Raw genomic sequence first — 22,950 nt, 5'->3', positions numbered from 1 at the left:
ACTCTCCCTTGATATGTTCCAGCGAGAATCTACCCGTATCATTTGTTCCCACATGAAGGATAATCAATGGATTCTTTCCCGCTCCCGTTAGGATCCTCTTCAGCCTCAGGTCCACATCCTGTATCTTAGCACCCGGCAGACAGCATACCCTTCTGTTCTCTGGATCAGGTCTTGTTACAGGCCTGTCTGTTCTTCTCAGTAAGGAGTCCCCAGTCACGTAGACCTGCCTTTTCCTGGCGATGGTGCAATTCTCCAGTCTATCCACTGTTCCATCTGGCCGCAAGTCCTCTCGATTCCTATTGTCCCTTGCAATCCTCTGCAACCCATCCCGTATCCTCCTGGGGCTCATATTTGGTGTTATCTCCATTGACTCTTGCCCTCTTCCAAAAGAACTATCTGATCTTCTCTTTTTCCTTGCCCTCTCACCTTCAGTGACCAGCTGCTGTTCCCCTTCTTCATTTTCCAACTCTGCAAATCTGTTCCTGAGCTCTATTTCTCCTTCACTGCCCCATCTTTTCCTCTGCCTGGTTCTGCTAGTCACATGCTTCCACTGTCCACTTTCCTCATCCAGCAGTATCCCCTCAGAGTTCTTCAGTCCTGCTTCCATCTGCAAGTCTGAGCTTTTCCCTTCAGCCTTTGCATGTCTTTGCTCCATCATCTGCTCAAACCCCCTTCTAAACTCAAGCAGAGTCTCCACCTGCATCTCCAATCCTAGGATCTTCTCTTACATCAGCTCTATCAGGCGGCACTTCATGCAGACAAAATTAGTTACAGGTACCCCCTCCAGGATCATGTACATGCCACAGCTTCTACATCCATTTATCTTCATAGTGTCTTCCACTACTTGGGTCACTACCACTGCTGCCTCTGTGTCTGTCATAGCCTTCTCACTTAAGTCCTGTTAGTCTGGGAAACACAAACCAAACCAAAACACCCACCCACAGCAAAACAAACCCCCAACGAGCATGAAAACACTGCCAGAACACCACACACTCACTTCACTAGCCTGTCTGTTCCTTTGCCTGGCTCTTAGTCTTCCCCCCGAAACTCCCCTTTCAGACTCCCACTCAAACTCCCGTTTACAGCTCTGTTTGCTGGGTCCTGTGCCGTTGCAGCTGCCTACATATTCTTGGTTATACATAAGCATTTCACAGTATTTAGAATTTACAATAGAACAAGAGATGTTTTCCACATACAGAAGGATGTAGATCTGGCTCACAAGGCAAACAAAGGTGCAGTTTCTAGTCTGAGAAGAAAGACAGATTATCTCTGGTGTATTTGATTTACAAAGAAAATCATGTGTATATATATATATGGTGCGGTATAGTCAACACCTGCCACAGTGTTCAAGTCCTTGCTCCAGAGCATGGGAAAATTAGCGCTTCTCCACTAAAAGGTCACCAGAATTTTTTAACATAGACAAAATAACTGCATTTTTCCCATTGCATAGTATCCCATTCTATGAGTGCACAAGGATGATTCAATTAAACAATGGTACTTACATTTAAAACACATTTTTAAAAATACTACTTAACATATTACATAATTCATCTTAATAAGAGGTTATAGGTTATATATTTCAGCTTCACTTTAAAAAGTGTTGGATAATTTTATGACGACTAATAATTATACATCCTGGTGTTTGATCACATTTCATGCTTCAGGACTTCAGCTAGTTGCTTTGGGGATTAGGAAGGAATTTTTTTCATTAATATACAGCATTTTGCAACTAGCTAGAAGTATTTTTGAACTTGTTTTGTTTTGTCTTTCTTTAAACCATCAAGTATAAGCTATGCTTAGATAATGGAGTAGATGAACCAATGGTCTGATCCAGTAGTGCAATTAAGGACAGCAAATCCTTTCTTTTTATTTATTCAGGCAAAAGACTCATTGAAGTCAGTGGAGCTGCTCCTTACTTATCCTGATATATATAAGGGTAGAATTTGGCCCTAAACTGTTTGCGAAAGGATCCTATGTGATAGGATGTAGGTTAACGAAGGATTTGGAAAGGTTTGTGAGGTTGATCCCTGAGGTGCTCTGCATGTTACACCATTCGTGAGGTAGCAAATCCATGCCTGCACATATAAAAATGACACGGCTGTCAGCTAAGCTGCATATGCAGAATAGGGGAAGGAGCCGAGGATGTTTGGCTCCAGTAACACAAAGAGACTGGTTGTCACTATTAGTAGGGGGTTTACACAGTCCAACCACAAGTAGGTAGTGGTGCACATAGTAGCCAATAGATTACAGTTCAGCAATTCATATATGTATTTTTTTCCCTCTTTAAATCCACATTTGTCTTCTTTTTTTCTTTTTTAAGGAAAATTAATAAATCAAAAGAAAGCTGTGAGCAAGTTTGGATCTTTTTCAGCCACTTTGCAAAATGGAATCCAGCTGTCCTTGAGCTACTATGGAGCTACAGGAAAAGCAGCAGGTAAAGCAAGCAGACAGAAGAAGATATTTGAGAGCCCACAGTGGGAGTTCTTATATCTTTCATACACCCCTCAATAATCTGTTGCATCCAGCCCTGACTTTTTTAACATAGTGGGGAATTTTCACCAGGAGTTGAGCTGAGGTTACATTGTCAAATATATGTTATGATTCAAATTTCAAAATGAAAGGAGGTCTCTGCACTTTTTTACTTATGTGAAAACAGACCAGTGTAGTAAGAAAATCCCGAGTATTTTTATTAACTAGCTTAGCAAAACCTGCAAATTAGTTTGAGCCAAAGAAAATGTGATTTGCTAAGGAATCTTCTTGGTTTTCCAAGAAATAATATTTTTCTTAATTTACATAGGTGATTATGGAAATTCTCATTTTGTGTCAGGCCATGTGTACACATAATGAGGAATTTCTGTCAGACTTTCAATAAATATATTCACCAGCTGGAAGCAATTGCTTCATAACCCACAAAGAAAACACCAAGAGCTAATAAGAAAATCTTTTTTCATTTAAGACGTCACTGAAAATATCACACACCTGAAAGTGAACCCCCACTCTGATCAGAAAATAATTTCAGCATTTTTCACCCTTTAAACTATGAAAACATTTAATCAGATGTTTCTCTGTGTGGGTTGTGGTAAGCCATTTGTCTGAGTATACATTCAGTTTCAGTTCTTCCAAGACATTTTCCCCAAGAATTACTAAAAATGTACTTCTTATCTTGTGCTAAAATAGTATCCATACTGTAGTGGACTGTGAAAATTCACATTACATCTTTAAAAAACAGAGAAGCATCTTATTAAACAATTAAATATTCTTTTGTATACATGATGGTAATTTTGATTGCGGTACAGCAGCCATTCCCAACCATAGGTCTGCATGCCATTTCTGGTGTTCAGGCTTCTGCATCACATACTCTAAAGTTTCCCACTCTACCTTAATGATAGGCCTCCCTGCTGAGTCTCAGGGTATGTCTATGCTACGAAATAAGGTCGAATTTATAGAAGTCGTTTTTTTAGAAATCATTTTTATATAGTCAATTGTGTATGTCCCCACACAAAATGCTCTATGTGCATTAAGTGCATTAACTTGGCAGAGTGCTTCCACAGTACCGAGGCTGGCGTCTACTTCCAGAGCGTTGCACTGTGGGTAGCTATCCCACAGTTCCCACAGTCTCCGCCACCCATTGGAATTCTGGGTTGAGATCCCAATGCCTAATGGGGCAAAAACATTATCACGGGTGGTTCTGGGTACATGTCGTCAGGCCCTCCCTCCATGAAAGCAACGGCAGACAATCGTTTCGCACCATTTTTTCTGAGTTACCTGTGCAGACGCCATACCACGGCAAGCTTGGAGCCCGCTCAGCTCACTGTCACCATAAGTCTCCTGGCTGCTGTCAGACGCGGTACTGCATTGCTATACAGCAGCAACCCATTGCCTTATGGCAGCAGACAGTGCAATAGGCCTGATAGCCATCGTCGTCATGTCCGAGGTGCTCCTGACCATCTCAGTAAGGTCAGTCAGGAGCGCCTGGGCAGACATGGGTGCAGAGACTAAAATAGGAGTGACTCGACCAGGTCATTCTCTTTAGTCCTGCCGGCAGTCCTATTGTACCATCTCATGGCGAGCAGGCAGGAGATGAGGATGGCTAGTAGTCCTATTGCACCATCTTCTGCCAAGCAGGCAGGAGATGAGGCTGGCTAGCAGTCCTACTGCACCATCTGCTGCCAGCCAAAGATGTAAAAGATAGAGTGGATCAAAACAAGAAATACACCAGATTTGTTTTGTATTCATTTGCTCCCCCCTCCCTCCCTCCGTGAAATCAACAGCCGAAAATCATTTCGGTGAGGTCTGTCAGGGGCACCTTGAAAAGTTTAATGGAGATTCAGTCCTGCCTGAAATACCAGGGGGAGGGATAGCTCAGTGGGTTGAGCATTGGCCTGCTAAACCCAGGGTTTTGAGTTCAATCCTTGAGGGGGTCATTCTGTGTGACAGTTGTTTTTGTTTCTCCTTGATGTAAAGCCACCCCCTTTGTTGACTTTAATTCCCTATAAGCCAGCCCTGTAAGCCATATTGTCAGTTGCCCCTCCCTCCGTCAGAGCAATGGCAGACAATCGTTCTGCACCTTTTTTCTGTGCAGACACCATACCGCAGCAAGCATGGAGCCTGCTCAGATCACTTTGGCAGTTAGGAGCACATTAAACACCACACACATTATCCAGCAGTATATGTAGCACCAGAACCTGGCAAAGCAAAACCAGGCGAGTAGGTGACGTCAGTGCGGTGACAAGAGTGATGAGGACATGGACACAGACTTCTCTCAAAGCACGGGCCCTAGCAATGTGGGCATCATGGTGCTAATGGGGCAGGTTCATGCGGTGGAAAGCCGATTCTGGGCCCGGGAAACAAGCACAGACTGGTGGGACCACATAGCATTACAGGTCTGTGACGATTCCCAGTGGCTGCGAAACTTTCGCATGCGTAAGGGCACTTTCACGGAACTTTGTCACTTGCTTTCCCCTGCCCTGAGGCACAAGAATACCAAGATGAGAGCAGCCCTCACATTTGAGAAGCGAGTGGCAATAGCCCTGTGGAAGCTTGCAACGCCAGACAGCTACTGGTCCGTTGGGAATCTATTTGGAGTGGGCAAATCTACTGTGGGGGCTGCTGTGATGCAAGTAGCCAACGCAATCAAAGATCTGCTGATATCAAGGGTATTTCCTCTGGGAAATGTGCAAGTCATAGTGGATGGTTTTGCTGCAATGGGATTCCCTACCTGTGGTGGGGCCATAGACGGAACCCATATCCCTATCTTGGCACCGGAGCACGAAGCCGGCAAGTACATAAAGCGCAAGGGGTACTTTTCAATAGTGCTGCAAGCTCTGGTGGATCACAAGGGACGTTTCACCAACATCAACGTGGAATGGCCGGGAAAGGTAGATGGCGCTCGCATCTTCAGGAACTCTGGTCTGTTTCAAAAGCTGCAGGAAGGGACTTTATTCCCAGACCAGAAAATAACCGTTGAGGAAGTTGAAATGCCTATAGTTATTCTTGGGGACCCAGCCTACCCCTTAATGCCATGGCTCATGAAGCCGTACACAGACAGCCTGGACAGTAGTCAGGAGCTGTTCAACTACATGCTGAGCAAATGCAGAATGGTGGTAGAATGTGCATTTGGACGTTTAAAGGCGCGCTGGCGCAGTTTACTGACTCGGTTAGACCTCAGCGAAACCAATATTCCCACTGTTATTACCGCTTGCTGTGCGCTCCACAATTTCTGTTAGAGTAAGGGGGAGACATTTATGGTGGGGTGGGAGGTTGAGGCAAATCGCCTGGCCGCTGGTTAAGCGCAGCCAGACACCAGGGCAGTTAGAAGAGCACAGGAGGGTGCAGTGCGCATCAGAGAAGCTTTGAAAACCAGTTTCATGACTGGCCAGGCTATGGTGTGAAAGTTCTGTTTGTTTCTCCTTGATGAAACTCCTCTTCCCTTGGTTCACTCTACTTCCCTGTAAGCTAACCACCCTCCCCTCCTCCTTTCGATCACCACTTGCAGAGGCAATAAAGTCATTGTTGCTTCACATTCATGCATTCTTTATTAATTCATCACAGAAATAGGGGGATAACTGCCAAGGTAGCCCAGGAGGGGTGGTGGAGGAGGGAAGGACAAGGCCACACAGCACTTTAAAAGATTAAAAGTTTAAAACTTATTGAATGCCAGCCTTCTATTGCTTGGGCAATCCTCTGGGGTGGAGTGGCTGGGTGGCCGGAGGCCCCCCCCCCACTGCATTCTTGGGCGTCTCAGTGAGGAGGCTATGGAACTTGGAGAGGAGGGCAGTTGGTTACACAGGGGCTGTAGCGGTGGTCTGTGCTCCTGCTGCCTTTCCTGCAGTTCAACCATACACTGGAGCATAATAGTTTGATCCTCCAGCAGCCTCAGCATTGAATCCTGCCTCCTCTCATCACGCTGCCGCCATCTTTCAGTTTCAGCCCTCTCTTCAGCCCGCCACGTACTCTCTTCAGCCCACCACCTCTCCTCCCAGTCATTTTGTGCTTTCCTGCACTCTGACATTGTCTGCATCCATGCATTCATCTGTGCTCTGTCAGTGTGGGAGGACAGCATGAGCTCAGAGAACATTTCATCACGAGTGCGTTTTTTTCACCTTCTAATCTTTGCTAGCCTCTGGGAAGGAGAAGATCCTGTGATCCTTGAAACACATGCAGCTGGTGGAGGGAAAAAAAGGGACAGTGGTATTTAAAGAGACACATTTTATAGAACAATGGGTACATTCTTTCATGGTAAACCTTGCTGTTAACATTACATACATAGCACATGTGCTTTCGTTACAAGGTCGCATTTTGCCTCCCCCCACAACGTGACTAGCCCCTCCCTCCTCCCCGTGTCTAACAGTGGGGAACATTTCTGTTCAGCCACAGGCAAACAGCCCAGCAGGAACGGCCACCTCTGAATGTCCCCTTAAGAAAAGCACTCTATTTCAACCAGGTGACCATGAATGATATCACTCTCCTGAGGATAACACAGAGAGATAAAAAATGGATGTTGTTTGAACGCCAGCAAACATACTCTGCAATGCTTTGTTCTGCAATGATTCCCGACTATGTACTACTGGCCTGGTGTGGTAAAGTGTCCTACCATGGTGGACGGAATAAGGCTGCCCTCCCAAGAAACCTTTTGCAAAGCCTTTGGGAGTACATCCAGGAGAGCTTTATGGAGCTGTCCCTGGAGGATTTCCGCTCCATCCCCAGACACGTTAACAGACTTTTCCAGTAGCTGTACTGGCCGCGAATGCCAGGGCAAATTAATCATTAAACACCCTTGCTTTTAAACCATGTATACTGTTGAAAAAGGTACACTCACCAGAGGTCCCTTCTCCACCTGGCGGGTCCGGGAGGCAGCCTTGGGTGGGTTCGGGGGGTACTGGCTCCAGGTCCAGGGTGAGAAACAGTTCCTGGCTGTTGGGAAAACCGGTTTCTCCACTTGCTTGCTGTGAGCTATCTACAACCTCATCATCATCCTCATCTTCCTCATCCTCAAAACCTGCTTCCGTATTGCCTCCATCTCCATTGAAGGAATCAAACAACACGGTTGGGGTAGTGGTGGCTGAACCCCCTAAAATGGCATGCAACTAATCATAGAAGCAGCATGTTTTGGGCTCTGACCTCTCTGGTTTTCTGGTAGGCTTGCCTCAGCTCCTTAAGTTTCACGTGGCACTGCTTCGGGTCCCTGTTATGGCCTCTGTTCTTCATGCCCTGGGAGATTTTGACAAATGTTTTGGCATTTCGAAACTGGAACGGAGTTCGGATAGCACGCATTCCTCTCCACATACAGCGATCAGATCCCATACCTTCCATTCGGTCCATGCTGGAGCTCTTTTGCAATTCTGGGACTCCATCATGGTCACCTCTGCTGATGAGCTCTGCACTCACCTGCAGCTTGCCACACTGGCCAAACAGGAAGTGAAATTCAAAAGTTCACGGGCCTTTTCCTGTCTGCCAGGCCAGTGCATCTGAGTTGAGAGTGCTGTCCAGAGCGGTCACAATGGAGCACTCTGGGATAACTCCCGGAGGCCAATACCATCTAATTGCGTCCACAGTACCCCAAATTCAACCCAGCAAGGCCAATTTTAGCGCTAATCCCCTTGTCAGGGGTGGAGTAAGGAAATCAATTTTAAGAGCCCTTTAAGTTGAAAAAAAGGGCTTCGTCTTGTGGATGGGTGCAGGGTTAAATTGATTTAACGCTGCTAAATTCAACCTCAACTCCTAGTGTAGACCAGGGCTCAGTATGCCACTGTTGTCTGCCTTCCTTTCATTGGTGGAACTTGGGCTGACCAATACCTCAGTCTAACAATCACAAGAGCATCCCAAGCTCTATCCATATCAGGATAGAGTGTGCACAGCAGAATATTGTAATGGGAGGTAGGGCACTGGAAAACACATCTGGTCATTAGCCTGGCTCATCTGATGCTTTAGCCTAGTACACTGATATGGTAGCTCCAAAGGTTGAGAACTACTATTTTATTGCCTAATCATGTTCCCACTGAAGTTAGTAAGAGTTTTACCATTGACCTCAATAGCAGCAGGATCAGGTCCTTACGTAGTGTGTGGTTGGGGATGCAGAAAAGACAAAGGTGAAGTTGAAGGGGCTTCTTCTTTAACACATGACTGGGAACTGTGAATTGTCCAAAAGTGGAGGAGTCTTCCCGAGCCCCCTTTTCTGGCCTTCAAACAATCCCCTGCTCCCCAACACCTCATCATCAGAAGCAAGTTCCCCACAGACCAGGATACACCAAATCAAAGCGGCACCAGACTCTGTTAGAACAACAAACCTGCAGACATATCTCCACTGCTACAATGAGCAATATCCCCCACAACACACCTTTCAAGATCAATGGGTCCTACACATGCCTATCGCAACATGTGTTATACCTCACCCAGTGCACTAAATGCCCCAATAACAACTATGTGAGTGAAACCAGACAATCATTACACTCTTGAATGAACTCGCACAGAAAAATGATAAAAGACAAAAACACATATCACCCATGGGTGAATACTTTTCACAATACGATCAATCCATATATTACCTCTCAATCCTCGTCCTCAAAGGAAACATACACAACACCTTCAAAAGACAAACCTGGGAGCTTATTACAACAAACAGTAACCCACTAACTCCCCCTTTTTTGTCCTGTGACTGCAGAGGTGTTAAATGGCCAGATCACCTTGAATCGTCTCTTACAATTAAGGCTCCATGTCTGACTTCTGCAGCGGCCTGTGCAGCTGGCTGTGGGGCTGCCCAAGCAGATCAGGCAGCCCCTGGGCCTGTCGCGCCAGCTGCTGCTGGGGCACTTTGGGTGTGGGAGGGGATTCAGGGCTGGGGGTTGGGATGCGGGGTGGTGCTTACCTGGTGGGGGGTCGAGGTGAAAGTAGGTCGGTACAGCGTACCGGTAAGAAGTGGCCACCGGCACGTACGCAGCTGACCGGGGGGTGGGGGTGGGATAAAAAGGGCAGCTGCCCTGGGGCCCAGCAATGTAAAAGGGCCTGGGGCAGATACTGCAGCAGTGGCCAGAGCCCCAGACCCTTTAAAATCACTGCTGGAGCCCCTGGTGGTGTGGGCCAGGCAGCACGGATAGGCTGACCCCCCCAGCCCCGCCCCCTTTCTGCCTGAGGCCACGCCCATTCCACCCGAGGCCCCACCCCTTCCAGGGGCCTGGAGCCAGGTCCCCGTACTGGTAAGTCTTCTGTGTTACTTTCAGCTCTGTGAGGGGGACACCCCGGAAACAGCCAGCATGTCCCTAGAGCTCCTAGACGGAGGGACCAGGGGGAGCTGCATGGAGCCTGGTAGAGAGCCTGGCAGCCCCGCCAACCCTCCACCCCCAGCACCAGCAGTAGTCCCCGTCCGCGCGCCACCGTCAGGTCCTGCCCCCCAGCACCAGCAGAGGTCCTGGGCCATGCACTGCCCCCCACTTCTCCCCCCCAGCACCAGCGGGGGTCCCAGGCCACCCCCCCACAGCATCCACGGCGCCCCCCCCCCCCCCGACCACTCTCCCAGAGCACCTGCAGTCCCGCAGCCCAAGTTTTAGCTAGGTGTATATAGTACAGGTCATGAACAGGTCACGGGCCATGAATTTTTGTTTACTGCCCATGACCCGTCCGTGACTTTTACTGAAAATACCCAAAACAAAAACGTAGCCATACTTACAATATATGTTAATTACTTATGCTAAACCATATGTTCCACATTTTATTTAGCTGTGACACTCTGGTGACCTCTCCCAGACCTGAAGAAGACCTTTGTGGAACTAAAAAGCTTGTCACTTTCACCAACAGAAGTTGGTCTAATAAAAGATTACCTCACCCACCTGGTCTCTCCAATTGCTACTTTTCTCTGAAGTCAGGGCATCCATTCTTCTAATGATTGCACAAGTCCATTCCACTTCAGCTGTGTGCACCAGAGTGGGAGATTTTTCCCTTAGCGGCACCTGCTGGGATGGCGCATGCACCCTCTGCTGCCTCATGCCAATGTGTAATAACATAAAGGGTAGATCTGCCCCAGCCTCCCTCAGTTCCTTCTTACTGCTCATGTTGCAGCATGTTGACTTGCTTAGCAAATGTTCTCCTTTCTCCCTTTTCTGTATATAGTTAGTGTATTCATAATAGTTAGTTAGTTAGTAGAGCTTTACAGTAAGTTCCATTTCTTACTTAAAGTGTTGGTTCTCACATATTCTGGATACTGACTCCCAGTACCAGGGCATGCCTCAGTCTTTGGACTTTAAGGCATGCACTGGCTGCAATAAGTCAATGCCAAGGAGTGACCCTCACTCCAGGTTTCTGAAATGCCTTGGGGAGGGTAACTCCCCAAATACATGCTCTGTATGTGTGGACGTAGGGTTTACAACAGGAATAGAGATTCAAATTTTTTCGTATTATGCTGCTGCAAAAAAGGCAAATGTAATTCTGGGGTGTATTAACAGGAGTGTCATATGTAGGACATGGGAGGTAATTGTTCCACTCTAATTGATGCTTGCAAGGTCTCTGCTGGAGCACCGAAACCAGTTTTGGGCACCGCATTTTAAGATGTGGGCAAATTGAAGAGAGGAGGAGAGCAACAAAAATGATAAGAGGTTTAGAAAACCTGATCTATCAGGAAATGTTGAAAGAATTGAGCATGTTTAATCTATAGAAAAGAAGGCTGAAGGGGACTTGATAACAGTCTTCAAACATGTAAAAGGGTATTATAAAGAGAAGTGTGATCAGTTGTTCTTCATATCCATTGAAGGTAGGACAAGAAGTAATGGGTTTAATCCAGAACAGAGATAATTTAGGATTGATATTAGGAAAAATTTTCTAGCTATAAAGATAGTGAAGCACTGGAACAGGTTACCTAGGGAGGTTGTGGAATCCCCATCACTGGAGGTTTTTAAGACCAGGTTGCCAAACACTTGTCAGGGAAGGTCTAGTTATGTTAATCCTACCTCAACACAGGTGGGTGGAGTAGATGAACTCTTGAGGTCCCTTCCAGTCCTACAGTTCTATGATTCTATTAAATCTATCAGGTGTTTTTAAGTAAAAAGGACAGACCATCAGAACAGATCCTTTGCCATGGCAGAATAAAAGCATTATAACTCCAAACTACTGGAGTTAATGGTCAGTCCATGATGAAGTGTAACAACGTCTATATTTTCCCAGATACTAGCTTCAGAACATGTCCAGCTATATGAATATTTCTTAGGTGAAGGAAAGTGGAAAGATTGTCTTTCCCATACATAATAGACTCCGACCTAGAGACATCTCAGAAGCTATGGGACACATCAGTCTTAACCCTCTCTATGGCTAGAGTAGGCCATAGAAGGGGTTTGCGTTTGTTGTCATGAACCCAGTCCCTGGACCTGAGGTCTCTGTTTTTTGTCTTTTAAAAGGTAAAACTTGGTAACTCAAGTTTCTCAAACAAAACCTGATGCATGCATGTATGTGACTTCCGACTATTGCATAAAAATGTTGCTTTCTCTCTCTCCCTCCCCGCCAGATGATACAGATCCTAATTTAGCAACAATTCTTAATATCCCCTCCGTACATATTCCAACTGTTGCTCCTGCTGCTGTTGCTGCTTCCGTTTCTTCAGGAAAAAGCAACAAGTCACTGAAACAAAAATCAATAAAATCTCTGCAGTCTGCCAAAGGGAGCCATGTCAAGTTAATCACTCCACCACCGGAAGAGTCTCCAAAGCAAGAAGAGAAAAAGGTGAGAGAATATTTCCCAGTAAGTACTGAATTTACCTCCTAGTGTAATCATAAGCCACAAATAGGTATAAATTGGTAGCATGACTCAGCAGAAAAGACAATTGCAGTCAGCAAGGTTATTTTTTCAAATGTCAGTATTTAAAACAAGGTGAAATCAATTAACGTGATCAGAAATGTTAGCTGAGCCCAGTCACGATCTGAGACCACAGGGAAAGATAACTTTTTGTAATGTCTGCTACGATCTCAGAGGCTTGGCCATTTATTGACAACATAATCACAAATCTTGGGAGACAGGCCAGTCCTTGCCTACAGACAGCCCCCCAACCTGAAGCAAATACTCACCAGCAACCACATACCACACAACAGAACCACTAACCCAGGAACCTATCCTTGCAACAAAGCCCGTTGCCAACTGTGCCCACATATCTATTCAGGGGACACCATCACAGGGCCTAATAACATCAGTCACACTATCAGAGGCTCGTTCACCTGCACATCCACCAATGTGATATATGCCATCATGTACCAGCAATGCCCCTCTGCCATGTACATTGGTCAAACTGGACAGTCTCTACATAAAAGAATAAATGGACACAAATCAGATGTCAAGAATTATAACATTCATAAACCAGTCGGAGAACACTTCAATCTCTCTGGTCACGCGATTACAGACATGAAAGTTGCGATATTACAACAAAAAAACTTCAAATCCAGACTCCTGACAGCTGAATTGGAATTCATTTGCAAATTGGATACAATTAACTTAGGCTTGAATAGAGACTGGGAGTGGCTAAGTCATTATGCAACGTAACCTATTTCCCCTTGTTTTTTCCTACCCCCCCCCCCAGACGTTCTTGTTAAACCCTGGATTTGTGCTGGAAATGGCCCACCTTGATTATCATACACATTGTAAGGAGAGTGGTCACTTTAGATAAGCTATTACTAGCAGGAGCGTGGGGTGGGGGGAGGTATTTTTTCATGCTTTGTGTGTATAAAAAGATCTTCTACACTTTCCACAGTATGCATCCGATGAAGTGAGCTGTAGCTCACGAAAGCTTATGCTCAAATAAATTGGTTAGTCTCTAAGGTGCCATAAGTACTCCTTTTCTTTTTGTGAATACAGACTAACACGGCTGTTACTCTGAAACATAATTAGAGTTGGTTAAAAACAAAGGGAAAATATAATAAAGATTATTCTAAATTTTCTCCCTTTTTTCAGAATTTCAAAATTCAAAAATCTTCTACCAGCTCTATAATTGGTTTAAAAATGGGAGGAAATGTTCACAATTTTTCTTCAAATGTTTTTCAGATTTTGTTAAAATTTTGACTACCTGTAACCTTAAATTGGTTGACAGAGTGGGCAACTGCAGTCTAGTATGCATTCACCTCATGTGACAGTCAGGCTGGATGGCTGCAAGAGGGTGTGGGAAGGCAGATATGTTAGCCCTAGAATGTTAAAGGCCCTCTTCCCTATAAGCTGAGAAGGGGTTACCTCAGGTCAATTAGGAACACCTGGATCCAGTTAAGGGCTGCCTTAGACCTTTTGAAACCTGTACTCCGCTGAGAGAAAGGGAGGGAGAGAGAGAAAGAGACAAGCTGCTACCAGGCCAGTGGCAGCAGGGAAGTAAGGCTGCACTCCTCCCCATAGGGGAAGCAGAGAAATCTGAGTGCCTGCTAGGGAAAGGACTGACACCACGGGGCAGACTACAGGGCAACACCCAGTCCCAGCGAGGAGGCAGGGGAAAGTATCACCCTTTGTTTTTGTATTTATGGGACTATTTCCCTTTTGTTTGGAGGAGAATCACCCTATTCTCCACCAACAGCCTACCCAGGAAATACAGCCAAAGGAACACAGAAGGGGGGAGGACAAACGCTGCCCAGAGTGGGGTGGGGCCCCTCCCTCAATGTGAAGAGGACCATGCACACTTGTGGTAACCAAACTGAGATTTTCCCCAGACACCTTAGTCAAACACACCCTGGTTTGGATTAAAACATAAAATAAGTTTATTATCTACAAAAAGATTTTAAGTGATTGCAAACAGATCAAAGCAGATTACCTAGTAAATAAACAAAAATGCAAACTAATCTTAACATATTAGATAGATAGGTTATGAATTAGCAAATTCTCGCCCCAAATGATAAATGGTGAGACCCCAAGCCTTCATTCTTCCTGGCCTGACTTTCGGGAAGGCTTGCAAATAAACAGAGCCGTTTACAGTCAATTGTCCTAGATGATGGGAGCCATCAAGATACTAAACCACCATTAATGGCCCACACTTTGCATAACTACAATAGGATCTCAGAGTTATATTTTATATTCCTAGTTTCAGATACAAGAATGACACATTCATACAAATAGAATGAACACACTCAGAAGATTATAAGCATTGTAATGATACCTTACAAGAAACCTTTTGCATGAAACATATTCCAGTTACATTATATTCACACTCATTAGCATATTTTCATAAAATCATATGGAGTGCAACGTCACACCCTCCTCCTGAACTTACTGCCAGAGACTTGACAATGTCCATGGCAGAGGCAGTATACCTAAAATTCCTCTTTGGGCTCCCCTCTGGGGCAGACACTCCTGTGGCCCCCAAAAGAGAAGGTGACCCTGATCCAGCTGTGGGCTCACAGCTACCAGCTATGACAGACTCTTCACTGGCCAGCAAAATTCCCCCCACACACACACTTTACTCAGGTTGGGCTTGCTTCCAGCTACAAAGTCCTTGGGGTCTGCTCCCACCGCAGCAGTCACCAGGACCCCAACTCTCACCTCCAGGATACATGTCTCTGTGCACCTCTTCCACTCCATTACAGCCAGTTCATGCTTCAGGGTCTCAATTCATGCTTGTCTCTAGGCCTCAGTTTCTTTGTCTTTTAAGTCCAGGGTTTGCTGGTGGGTAGCCTTTTCTTTTTCCAGAGCAACCTTTTCCCGGGCAAATTATGCATCAATTTCCATTTGTCTTTCCTTGAGACCATCACTCGATGAGCTGGGATACCACAGAGAACCCCCTCCTGCCAGAACAGATCCCCTCCACTCCTGTCTTGCTGAGTTAGACTCTCCAGTCAGCTTCAGCACAGACCCAGAGGTTGGGCCACACCCTTCTGCAGTTCACTGAAACAGATTCACTCAGTTAAGAGAGACTTATCCAGCACCCAGTGTTCATCCCTTCTGGGCAATTTGCAACTTGTGCAGTTCTAGCTTCTTCTGATCTTCACTCTTACTTATTTTGCTTACTTTTCTGTCCCTATTTCCCTTACCCGAAATAAGCAAAGAAAAAATAACAAACCAGTAACCACTTTGTCTGTTCTCCAGCCAGCACACTTGAAACTCACTTAAAATCACTACCAGCATTTCAAAGCAATCAGCTGTGCACAGATCCTGCCGACTACACCACTGTGACAGGTTGGGTCACAAAGACCCCCTTGGGACTGCCACCTGATGTGCTGAGACTACCTCTGAGCCTCTTTTCCCTGGCAGCTTGGGACTTCAGAACCCTGCCTTGTTGAGCCAGACACACCAGTCTGGCTCCAACACAGACCCAGGGTCTGAACCACACGCCCCAAAGCTGCAGACTTAACTGAAAACAGCTTAGGAAGTGCTCCTGTCTCTAGCACCCAGACACCCAGTTCCCCCCAATGAGATCCAGACCCCAAATATATCCATTTTACTCTGTATAAAGCTTATACAGGGTAAACTCATAAATTGTTCACCCTCTGATAGAGATACTGATAGAGAGATATGCACAGCTGTTTGTTCCCCTAGGTATTAATTACTTGCTCTGGATTAATTAATAAGCAAAAAGTGATTTTATTAAATATAAAAAGTAGGATTTAAGTGGTTCCAAGTAATTGCAGACAGAACAAAGTAAGTTACCAAGCAAAATAAAACAAAAACATGCAAGTCTAAGCCTAATACATTTAAGAAACTGAATACAGGTAAATCTCACCCTTAGAGATGTTCCAATAAGCTTCTTTCACAGATTAGACTCCTTTCTAGTCTGGGCCCAATCCTTTTCCCTGGTACAGTCCCCTTATATAGCTTTGGCACAAGGCAGGAATCTTTTGTCTCTCTGGGTCTCCACCCCTCCTCCTAACTGGAAAAGCGCCAGGTTTAAGATGAATTCCAGTACCGGGTGACCTGGTCACATGTTCTGTGAGACCCCAAGCCTTCATTCTTCCTGGCCTGACTCACAGGAAGGCTTGCAAGTAAACAGAGCCATTTACAGTCAATTGTCCTAGTTGATTGGAGCCATCAAGATTCTAAACCACCATTAATGGCCTACACTTTGCATAACTACAATAGGATCTCAGAGTTATATTTTATATTCCTAGTTTCAGATACAAGACTGATACATTTATACCAATAGAATGAACACACTCAGTAGATTATAAGTTTTGTAATGATACCTTACAAGAGACCTTTTGCATGAAGCATATTCCAGTTACATTATATTCACACTCATTAGCATATTTTCATAAAATCATACGGAGTTCAACGTCACACCCGCTCCCCCAATGCCCACCCCACCTGCCACTCACTCCTCTCCACCTCCACCAAGTGCTTCCTGCCAGCCACTCATGGCTCCGCTGGCCGCCTTGGGAACCGCCGAACAGCTGATCGGCGGCCCGCTCTGGGACCCGCCAAACAGCTGATCTGTAGCCAGCCCCAGGGCCGCAGAACCACTGTGGCTGGTAGGTGCTGAGCACCCCCTTTTTTTCCCTGTGGCTGCTTGAGCCCCGGAGCGTCCACAGAGTCAGCACCTATGGAGGGACTGATTACAGATTAAATTATAACTCAACATTAATAAGGTAGGTAGCAGAATCAGACCTTAAGATACTAGCTCTACCAGAGCATATAACAAAACTAAACTTTATAAAATGCTTTTTGAAGTGTGTAATAAAACTAATCTGTGTTCTGTTCTCTAGGTAGAAATAGAACCACCAACACCTCAAACACAAGCGGTGCCAGATGTCCCTGTTTTCCAGACTTTGAATGCCTCCTGCCCCAATGGGCTGGTATTGACTTTCCTTGGTCAAAGTTCTATAGGTTAGTTTTGTGAATCACTATGGACACAGGAGTGTTCTGCATAAAGTTAAAATCACAAAAGACTTTTTTTTATGCAGAGATAGATTTAAACATAGTTACAGGAAAGTTCTGACATCTAATATTGAAAACAATTCCCTAAACATTATTATAGAAAACAACTGTATGAATTTCTTTCTGAAGATGAAAATGTCTGTGTAGCTGAGCAAGGCTCAGGGCAGTTCATGACCCACTTTCTGTGTCTGGCCTATTAGGCTACTGCAGTGATTCAACTTCCCACTGTTTTTGGACATTTGCACACCTGTTCAACTGCACACTGTAGACTGCAGTGATACTTGGGTTGTCAGTAATCATAAGATTGAGGTTTGGAACAGTTTCATCTTCATTATTACTTTTAGTGTATATAAATGGCTAGAAGATGGATATTGGTGGTTCATAGAGCCTCAGCACAAAGGCTTATCATTATGGGAGAGAGTTGAATACCTCTGAGCCTGAGCCTGCCTAAGCCTTATGAGTCATCCCTGAGTGAGAGAGTATGACAAGTCATCAGAGGCAATTGCCTGCAGGTCTTGTGATAGGCCCCACACCATTCTACCAGGGTTCAGCCAATCCACAGGCAAGGACCCACTAAGGTCATCCCAAGGTAGGGTTATAGGCTTCTAAGGAAAGCAGTCTGTCCAGTCTGCTCAATGTTACTATCTGGCCGGCGTATTCCCATTCCCAGTAGTTTCAGCAGGCTGCCCTTGCTCCTGCTCCAGTCTGCTCCTCACATTGCTGCTGCTCCAGCTGGCCCTTGCTTCTGTTCCTGCACTACCTGTGCCTGTTTCCACACTATCTGGCCCCTGCTCCCGCCTGCATCTGTTACTGCCTCAGCCAACCTGCCCATCAACTCTAACAGAGAGGGAGAACCTAGATTACTGGTCACATAACCCTGAATTACGAGAATAATAATCTTTTACCTTCAGGCCTCCATCCCACTCCCTTGTCAAAATATTTGTTCAAGGTATGTGAGGTCAGATTAGGTTAGCATTATATACAGTGAAGAGGATAGAGAGAGACTCAATATTAGATGTCAAAACAAAATAGTGTTCAGTACAGGAGTTTCCATTGGCACTACTAATCTCCTAAAGGTGTGCAGCCTGTCTACACAATTGTCCACTACACTCAGTATACAATGAACTCTACTGTCCGTGTCTAAGAATTTATTTATTGCAGAGACTGTGTCGACTTTTATGTTTGTAAAGCATCAACCAATGTGATGGCACTCACTAAATAACAATTTTCACCAATATTGATGCTAAGATACAATAATGATGGGCTCCTTAGAATTGCTTAGATGACAACGGCTACTGCAGTACTGTTAATTAATATAGACTTTAATTTCAGATTTAAAAGCAGAGTCTAAGGAAGCTGAAGCCAAGGTAGATGAAGCCAACAAAAGTGAAACCACAGCAGATGAGGCCAAGGAAGATGAGGCCAAGGCAGAAAAAGCCAAGCAACCTACTCTGGAAATCCTAGTTAGGCAGAGTTATCCCCTAAGGGTGAAGTATTCCCAACTGTACAAAGCAGTGAAGAAACCAGTAGAACAAGAAGTGTCCAGGGTCATTACCAGCCAAGGAACTGTCGTAAAGTACATGATTGATGGATCCACCCAGGTATAGTAAAGAGTTTGATTAGAAATCGGTTGAACTTGGTTTCATGGGCAAAACAGGCAGTCTTGGCCTACAGTTTCTGCCTGTAGGCAGTCTGCACCATTGGGAAAATATATGTTTTTACATAATTCCTGGAAAGACCACAGCCAGAAGAATAGTCCTTTTGGAATGACAACACAGAGTTGGCCAGCCTGTGTTGTTTGAGACTAGATGTCTGTGATGGGGTGTATAAATCCCGCACTGACATGGACAGGGTTTGGGAGGCTGTGTGTGCTAAGGTAGCCCTGCCTGGCCAGCCCTGCCAATCATGCTTGGTAGGGTTGAGGGCTTTGAAGGGCGGAAGCTGCAGTACGCAAGGCAAGAAGCCCTGAGAAGGGGGTGACTAGAGTGGCTCCTGAAATAGCAGGAGAAACCCTCATGCCAGAACTGCTCCCAGCTCTGCAAGGAGTCCAGCAAACCCCAGGGCAAGCCTAATAGGAAGCAACTGACTCAGCTAGCCAGCCATAAGGACTCCAACAAAGCTGCTACTCAGACACCCCTGAGGTAAGGCTTTTTTGCCTTTTTATTGACCCCCCAAGGGTCTTGATTGTTGACCTGAACTTTTGCTTTTCCCTTACCCAGAAGGAAAGTGAGGAGGCCCACAAGGGTGGGGCACTACCAGCACTAAGAGGCTGTGGCCTGTACTAGACCATCCCAGTGGTGGAAACTGGGCATGGTGAGGGGCCCAGACCAGCTAGGGAGGTGCCCCAGAGAGACTCTTTTTACAATGTCATTTCAAGACTGCTTTTGATATTTCTGTAATAATAATAGTACAGTGCTTCCTTCCTGTCCAGATTCCATGTTGGATTGTTCAGTGGCTTGAGGGCTAGCCTAGGTGGTGGGAAACCTGGGTTGAATTCTCTAGTCCACCACAGACTTCCTGTGTGACCTTGGGCAAGTCACTTAGTCTTCCTGTACCTCCATTTCCCATCTGTAAAATGAGGATAATAGTATTTCCCTACCTCCCAGGAGCATTGTGAGGATAATGCATTTAAGATGGTGAGGTGTTCAGATACTTCAGTAATGGGAACCATATAAGTACTTAAGACAGTTTGATATATTCTGCCTATCTATAATCTCTTCTTTGAGTGGTTGCAGAGGCGTATTCCACTTGGGTGTGTTGACATCTAGCACACTGAGAGCTAGAGATTTTTTTCCTGCAGCAGTATCTGTTGAGGCAGTGCTCATGCCCCACACCTCCTTGTTACCCTCTGTGACGTTCCCCTCTGGTGTCATCCAGACTGGTGATCTGCTAGGTCACTCCAATCCTTGAGTCTGGGAGCCAGCCAAACCCTGCTCTGCTGTGAGAACCCCCACTCCCTGGCTGTTCACACACAGCCTCTGGCATGTAAGCTGCTCCTTGGATTGTGCAATCAAATGACACTAGCCAATATCTCTGGTCCCAGACACAATCCTAGGAACCTCCATCTTGCAGTGTCCAGTTATGCCCGCTGGATGCTGCAAGCTTATATGAGTTCATCAATTTAACAAAGAAATTTATATGTACCAGGCTTGTTGTCCCAAGGGGAGTCTCTGACATGCTTCAAACCAAACCACTGCTTCAGATAGAACAAACAGATTTATTAACTATAAAGATAGATTTTAAGTGATTATAAATCAAAATATAACAAGTCTGATTTGGTCAAATGAAATAAAAGCAAAATGCATTCTAAGATGATCTTAACACTTTCAGTGCCCTTTCAAACTTAGATGCTTCTCACCACCAGCTGGCTGGTTGCTCTTCAGTCAGGCTCTCCCCTTTGCTCAGCGCTTCAGTCGCTTGGTGTGGTGTCTGTAGATGTAGGTGGAAGAGAGAGGAAGAGCATGGCAAACATCTCTCCCTTTTGACATGTCCTTTCTTCCCTCTTGGCTTTGCCCCACCCCCTTTCAGAGTCAGGTGAACATTACCTCATTGTAGTCCTAAACTGACCAAAGGAAGGGGGTTGACTCACTCGAGTCCAACAGATCTTTTTGTTGCTGCGTAGGCCAGCGTCTTTTGTTCCTGTGAGGCTGGGCTGAGTTTGTCCCATACATGCCCTGATGAGGTGTGAACTGCCCCTCTGCCCTTGGAGTGTTTTTGCCTGGGCTTATTTTAAGCCATGAGGATACATTTTCAGCCTCATAATTACATAGATGAAATTATAACCTATAACGTTACTATAACATTACTGCAACAACAATGACTATAACATCATTATAACAACCAGGCTCATTGCATCATGAGTCTTCCGAAGACACCGAACATCACAAACTTTGCATTGGATACCACACAATCATTTTATAAAGATGAACGTGGGGGTGTAGGGTGTTCCCACAAGGTACAGAATGCCACACCCTCCTGAGACTATATAACGCTGGCAGCACTCCAACTGTCCTCAGTTCCTTCTTACCATCTACAACCTGAGTCTGAGTTCCCCATGCAGGTTTTCTCCTCACAGTTTTTCTACTGCATCAGCAGTTTGTATCTGAGACCTTAGTAGTGTACATAGTTAGTACCTGTAGTTTAGTGTAGTATAGTGTAGTTCTGCTCAGCCCTGTAGGCTATGCAGTATTCCCTGGGCTTCAAAAATTGCCTGTCATGTGGGGTTTCTCTCAGTGACATTCACACACCCTGCTTATTGTGCCTTGGCGAAGGCCATACTAAAGAAAAGTGCAGTATTTGTCATTCTTTCAAGAAAAGAATCCAGATCACTATAGATTTTTCGCCTGAAGGAACATCACAGGCAATGAGGCCTGTCTCAGCACCTGGACCTTTTTTGGATTCCTTTATCAACCATCCTCAGATAGTCCTCTGCCTCTGCACTAGTTCTAGACAGACCCCAGAACTCTGATTTCCCTTTGATAAAGGACAGGGGTCATTCATCATCTCCACATGTCCCTCATAAGAGGACTCATAAAACAGACTGGAGCCATCCAAGACTGAAGAGGGATTCATCATCCTCTTCATTGAGAACGGGGCCTCAGCCTCAGCAAAACTCAGGAACCCAGGATAGAGCCAGGGCATCAACCCATTTCTCTCCAGAACCAAGGTGAAAGGATCCTAGTACTGTACTGTCAACTCTGGAACCATCTATGGGACAGCCACTGAATTCAGTACCTATGTACATGACTGCTGCTCCATTACTGTCGGTGCTGTTGACCCTACACATTTACATGGTAGCATCAGACTTACTTTGTCTGTCTGTACAGGCATCCCCATTAACTCAGAACGTCGGGGCAGGGACAGTGCTTCAGGCTAGTTCAAACCTTTTGTCCTCTTCAGCTTCATGACAAAGATTGCCCTCAACTCCGGTACCAATGAAGAAGCAGGCACCATCCATGGTATCTATGCTGACTGGACTTGTACCGATGCATCCCCTGCCCTCAGCACTGTCTACATCATCAAGTTTGGCATCAGCATTCTCAGTATCGGTGGGTTTCTCAGGGTGGGAACCAAATAGCTCCTCGGCACCAGTCCCTGCTGCAAAGCCCTCTCAAGGTGCCTTTGCAGTGCCAACCATGGTTCTGCTTATGGTATTGACATTAACCTTACTCCACTGGGCAGTGGACAGGTCAGGCTATCCTGTGGCCCCATCACAATAGTACATCTGATGCCCACTGATTATTCAAACAGCACATCACACTCCATGTTGGAGTCTTTCAGCTCTTCTCTAATCCTGCCTTGACTAAAGTGATCAAGACACCCATGTGGGGTAAACATTGGTACTGAGAGCAGAGTAATTCTCGTAGTAAAGACAAATCATCCTGTCCCACTGTGTACTGGTCTCCTATGCCATACCCTATGTCTCAGTGGCCCCGTCGGGATCTCTGTGTGCTTTTCATTCCCACAGATCCCAATCTCCATACAGGTGGGGTATAAACCCCTTACCTGGAGGAGGCCCAAACCTCAGAGCAGCCTGTGACACAAGCACAGGATAACATCCATCCTCCTGAGCCACCTCCTTTGGAGGACCCTTTGCCAGAGGACCAGCATCCCGTCCTTGTCCTCTCTGGATGAAGCAGT

General features: G+C 45.6%; 1 protein-coding gene across 8 annotated transcripts in view; it reads left to right on the top strand.

The window, feature by feature from the left end:
* Nucleotides 1-22,950, top strand: part of SPAG17 (sperm associated antigen 17) — a 307,771-nt gene that overhangs the window by 214,498 nt on the left and 70,323 nt on the right. For all 8 annotated transcript variants that reach the window (XM_073310318.1, XM_073310310.1, XM_073310300.1 and 5 more), the window contains exons 23-26: nucleotides 2,321-2,434; nucleotides 11,987-12,201; nucleotides 17,139-17,259; nucleotides 18,643-18,911. In XM_073310318.1, coding sequence (XP_073166419.1) covers nucleotides 2,321-2,434; nucleotides 11,987-12,201; nucleotides 17,139-17,259; nucleotides 18,643-18,911 — 719 coding nt within the window. The remainder of the gene's footprint in view (nucleotides 1-2,320; nucleotides 2,435-11,986; nucleotides 12,202-17,138; nucleotides 17,260-18,642; nucleotides 18,912-22,950) is intronic.

This window comes from Lepidochelys kempii, chromosome 1 (assembly GCF_965140265.1).
Source record: "Lepidochelys kempii isolate rLepKem1 chromosome 1, rLepKem1.hap2, whole genome shotgun sequence".
In the NCBI taxonomy this organism is placed as follows: Eukaryota; Metazoa; Chordata; order Testudines; family Cheloniidae; genus Lepidochelys; species Lepidochelys kempii.
Note: the sequence above shows the minus strand (reverse complement) of the source record. Positions and strands in the feature narration are given on the sequence as shown.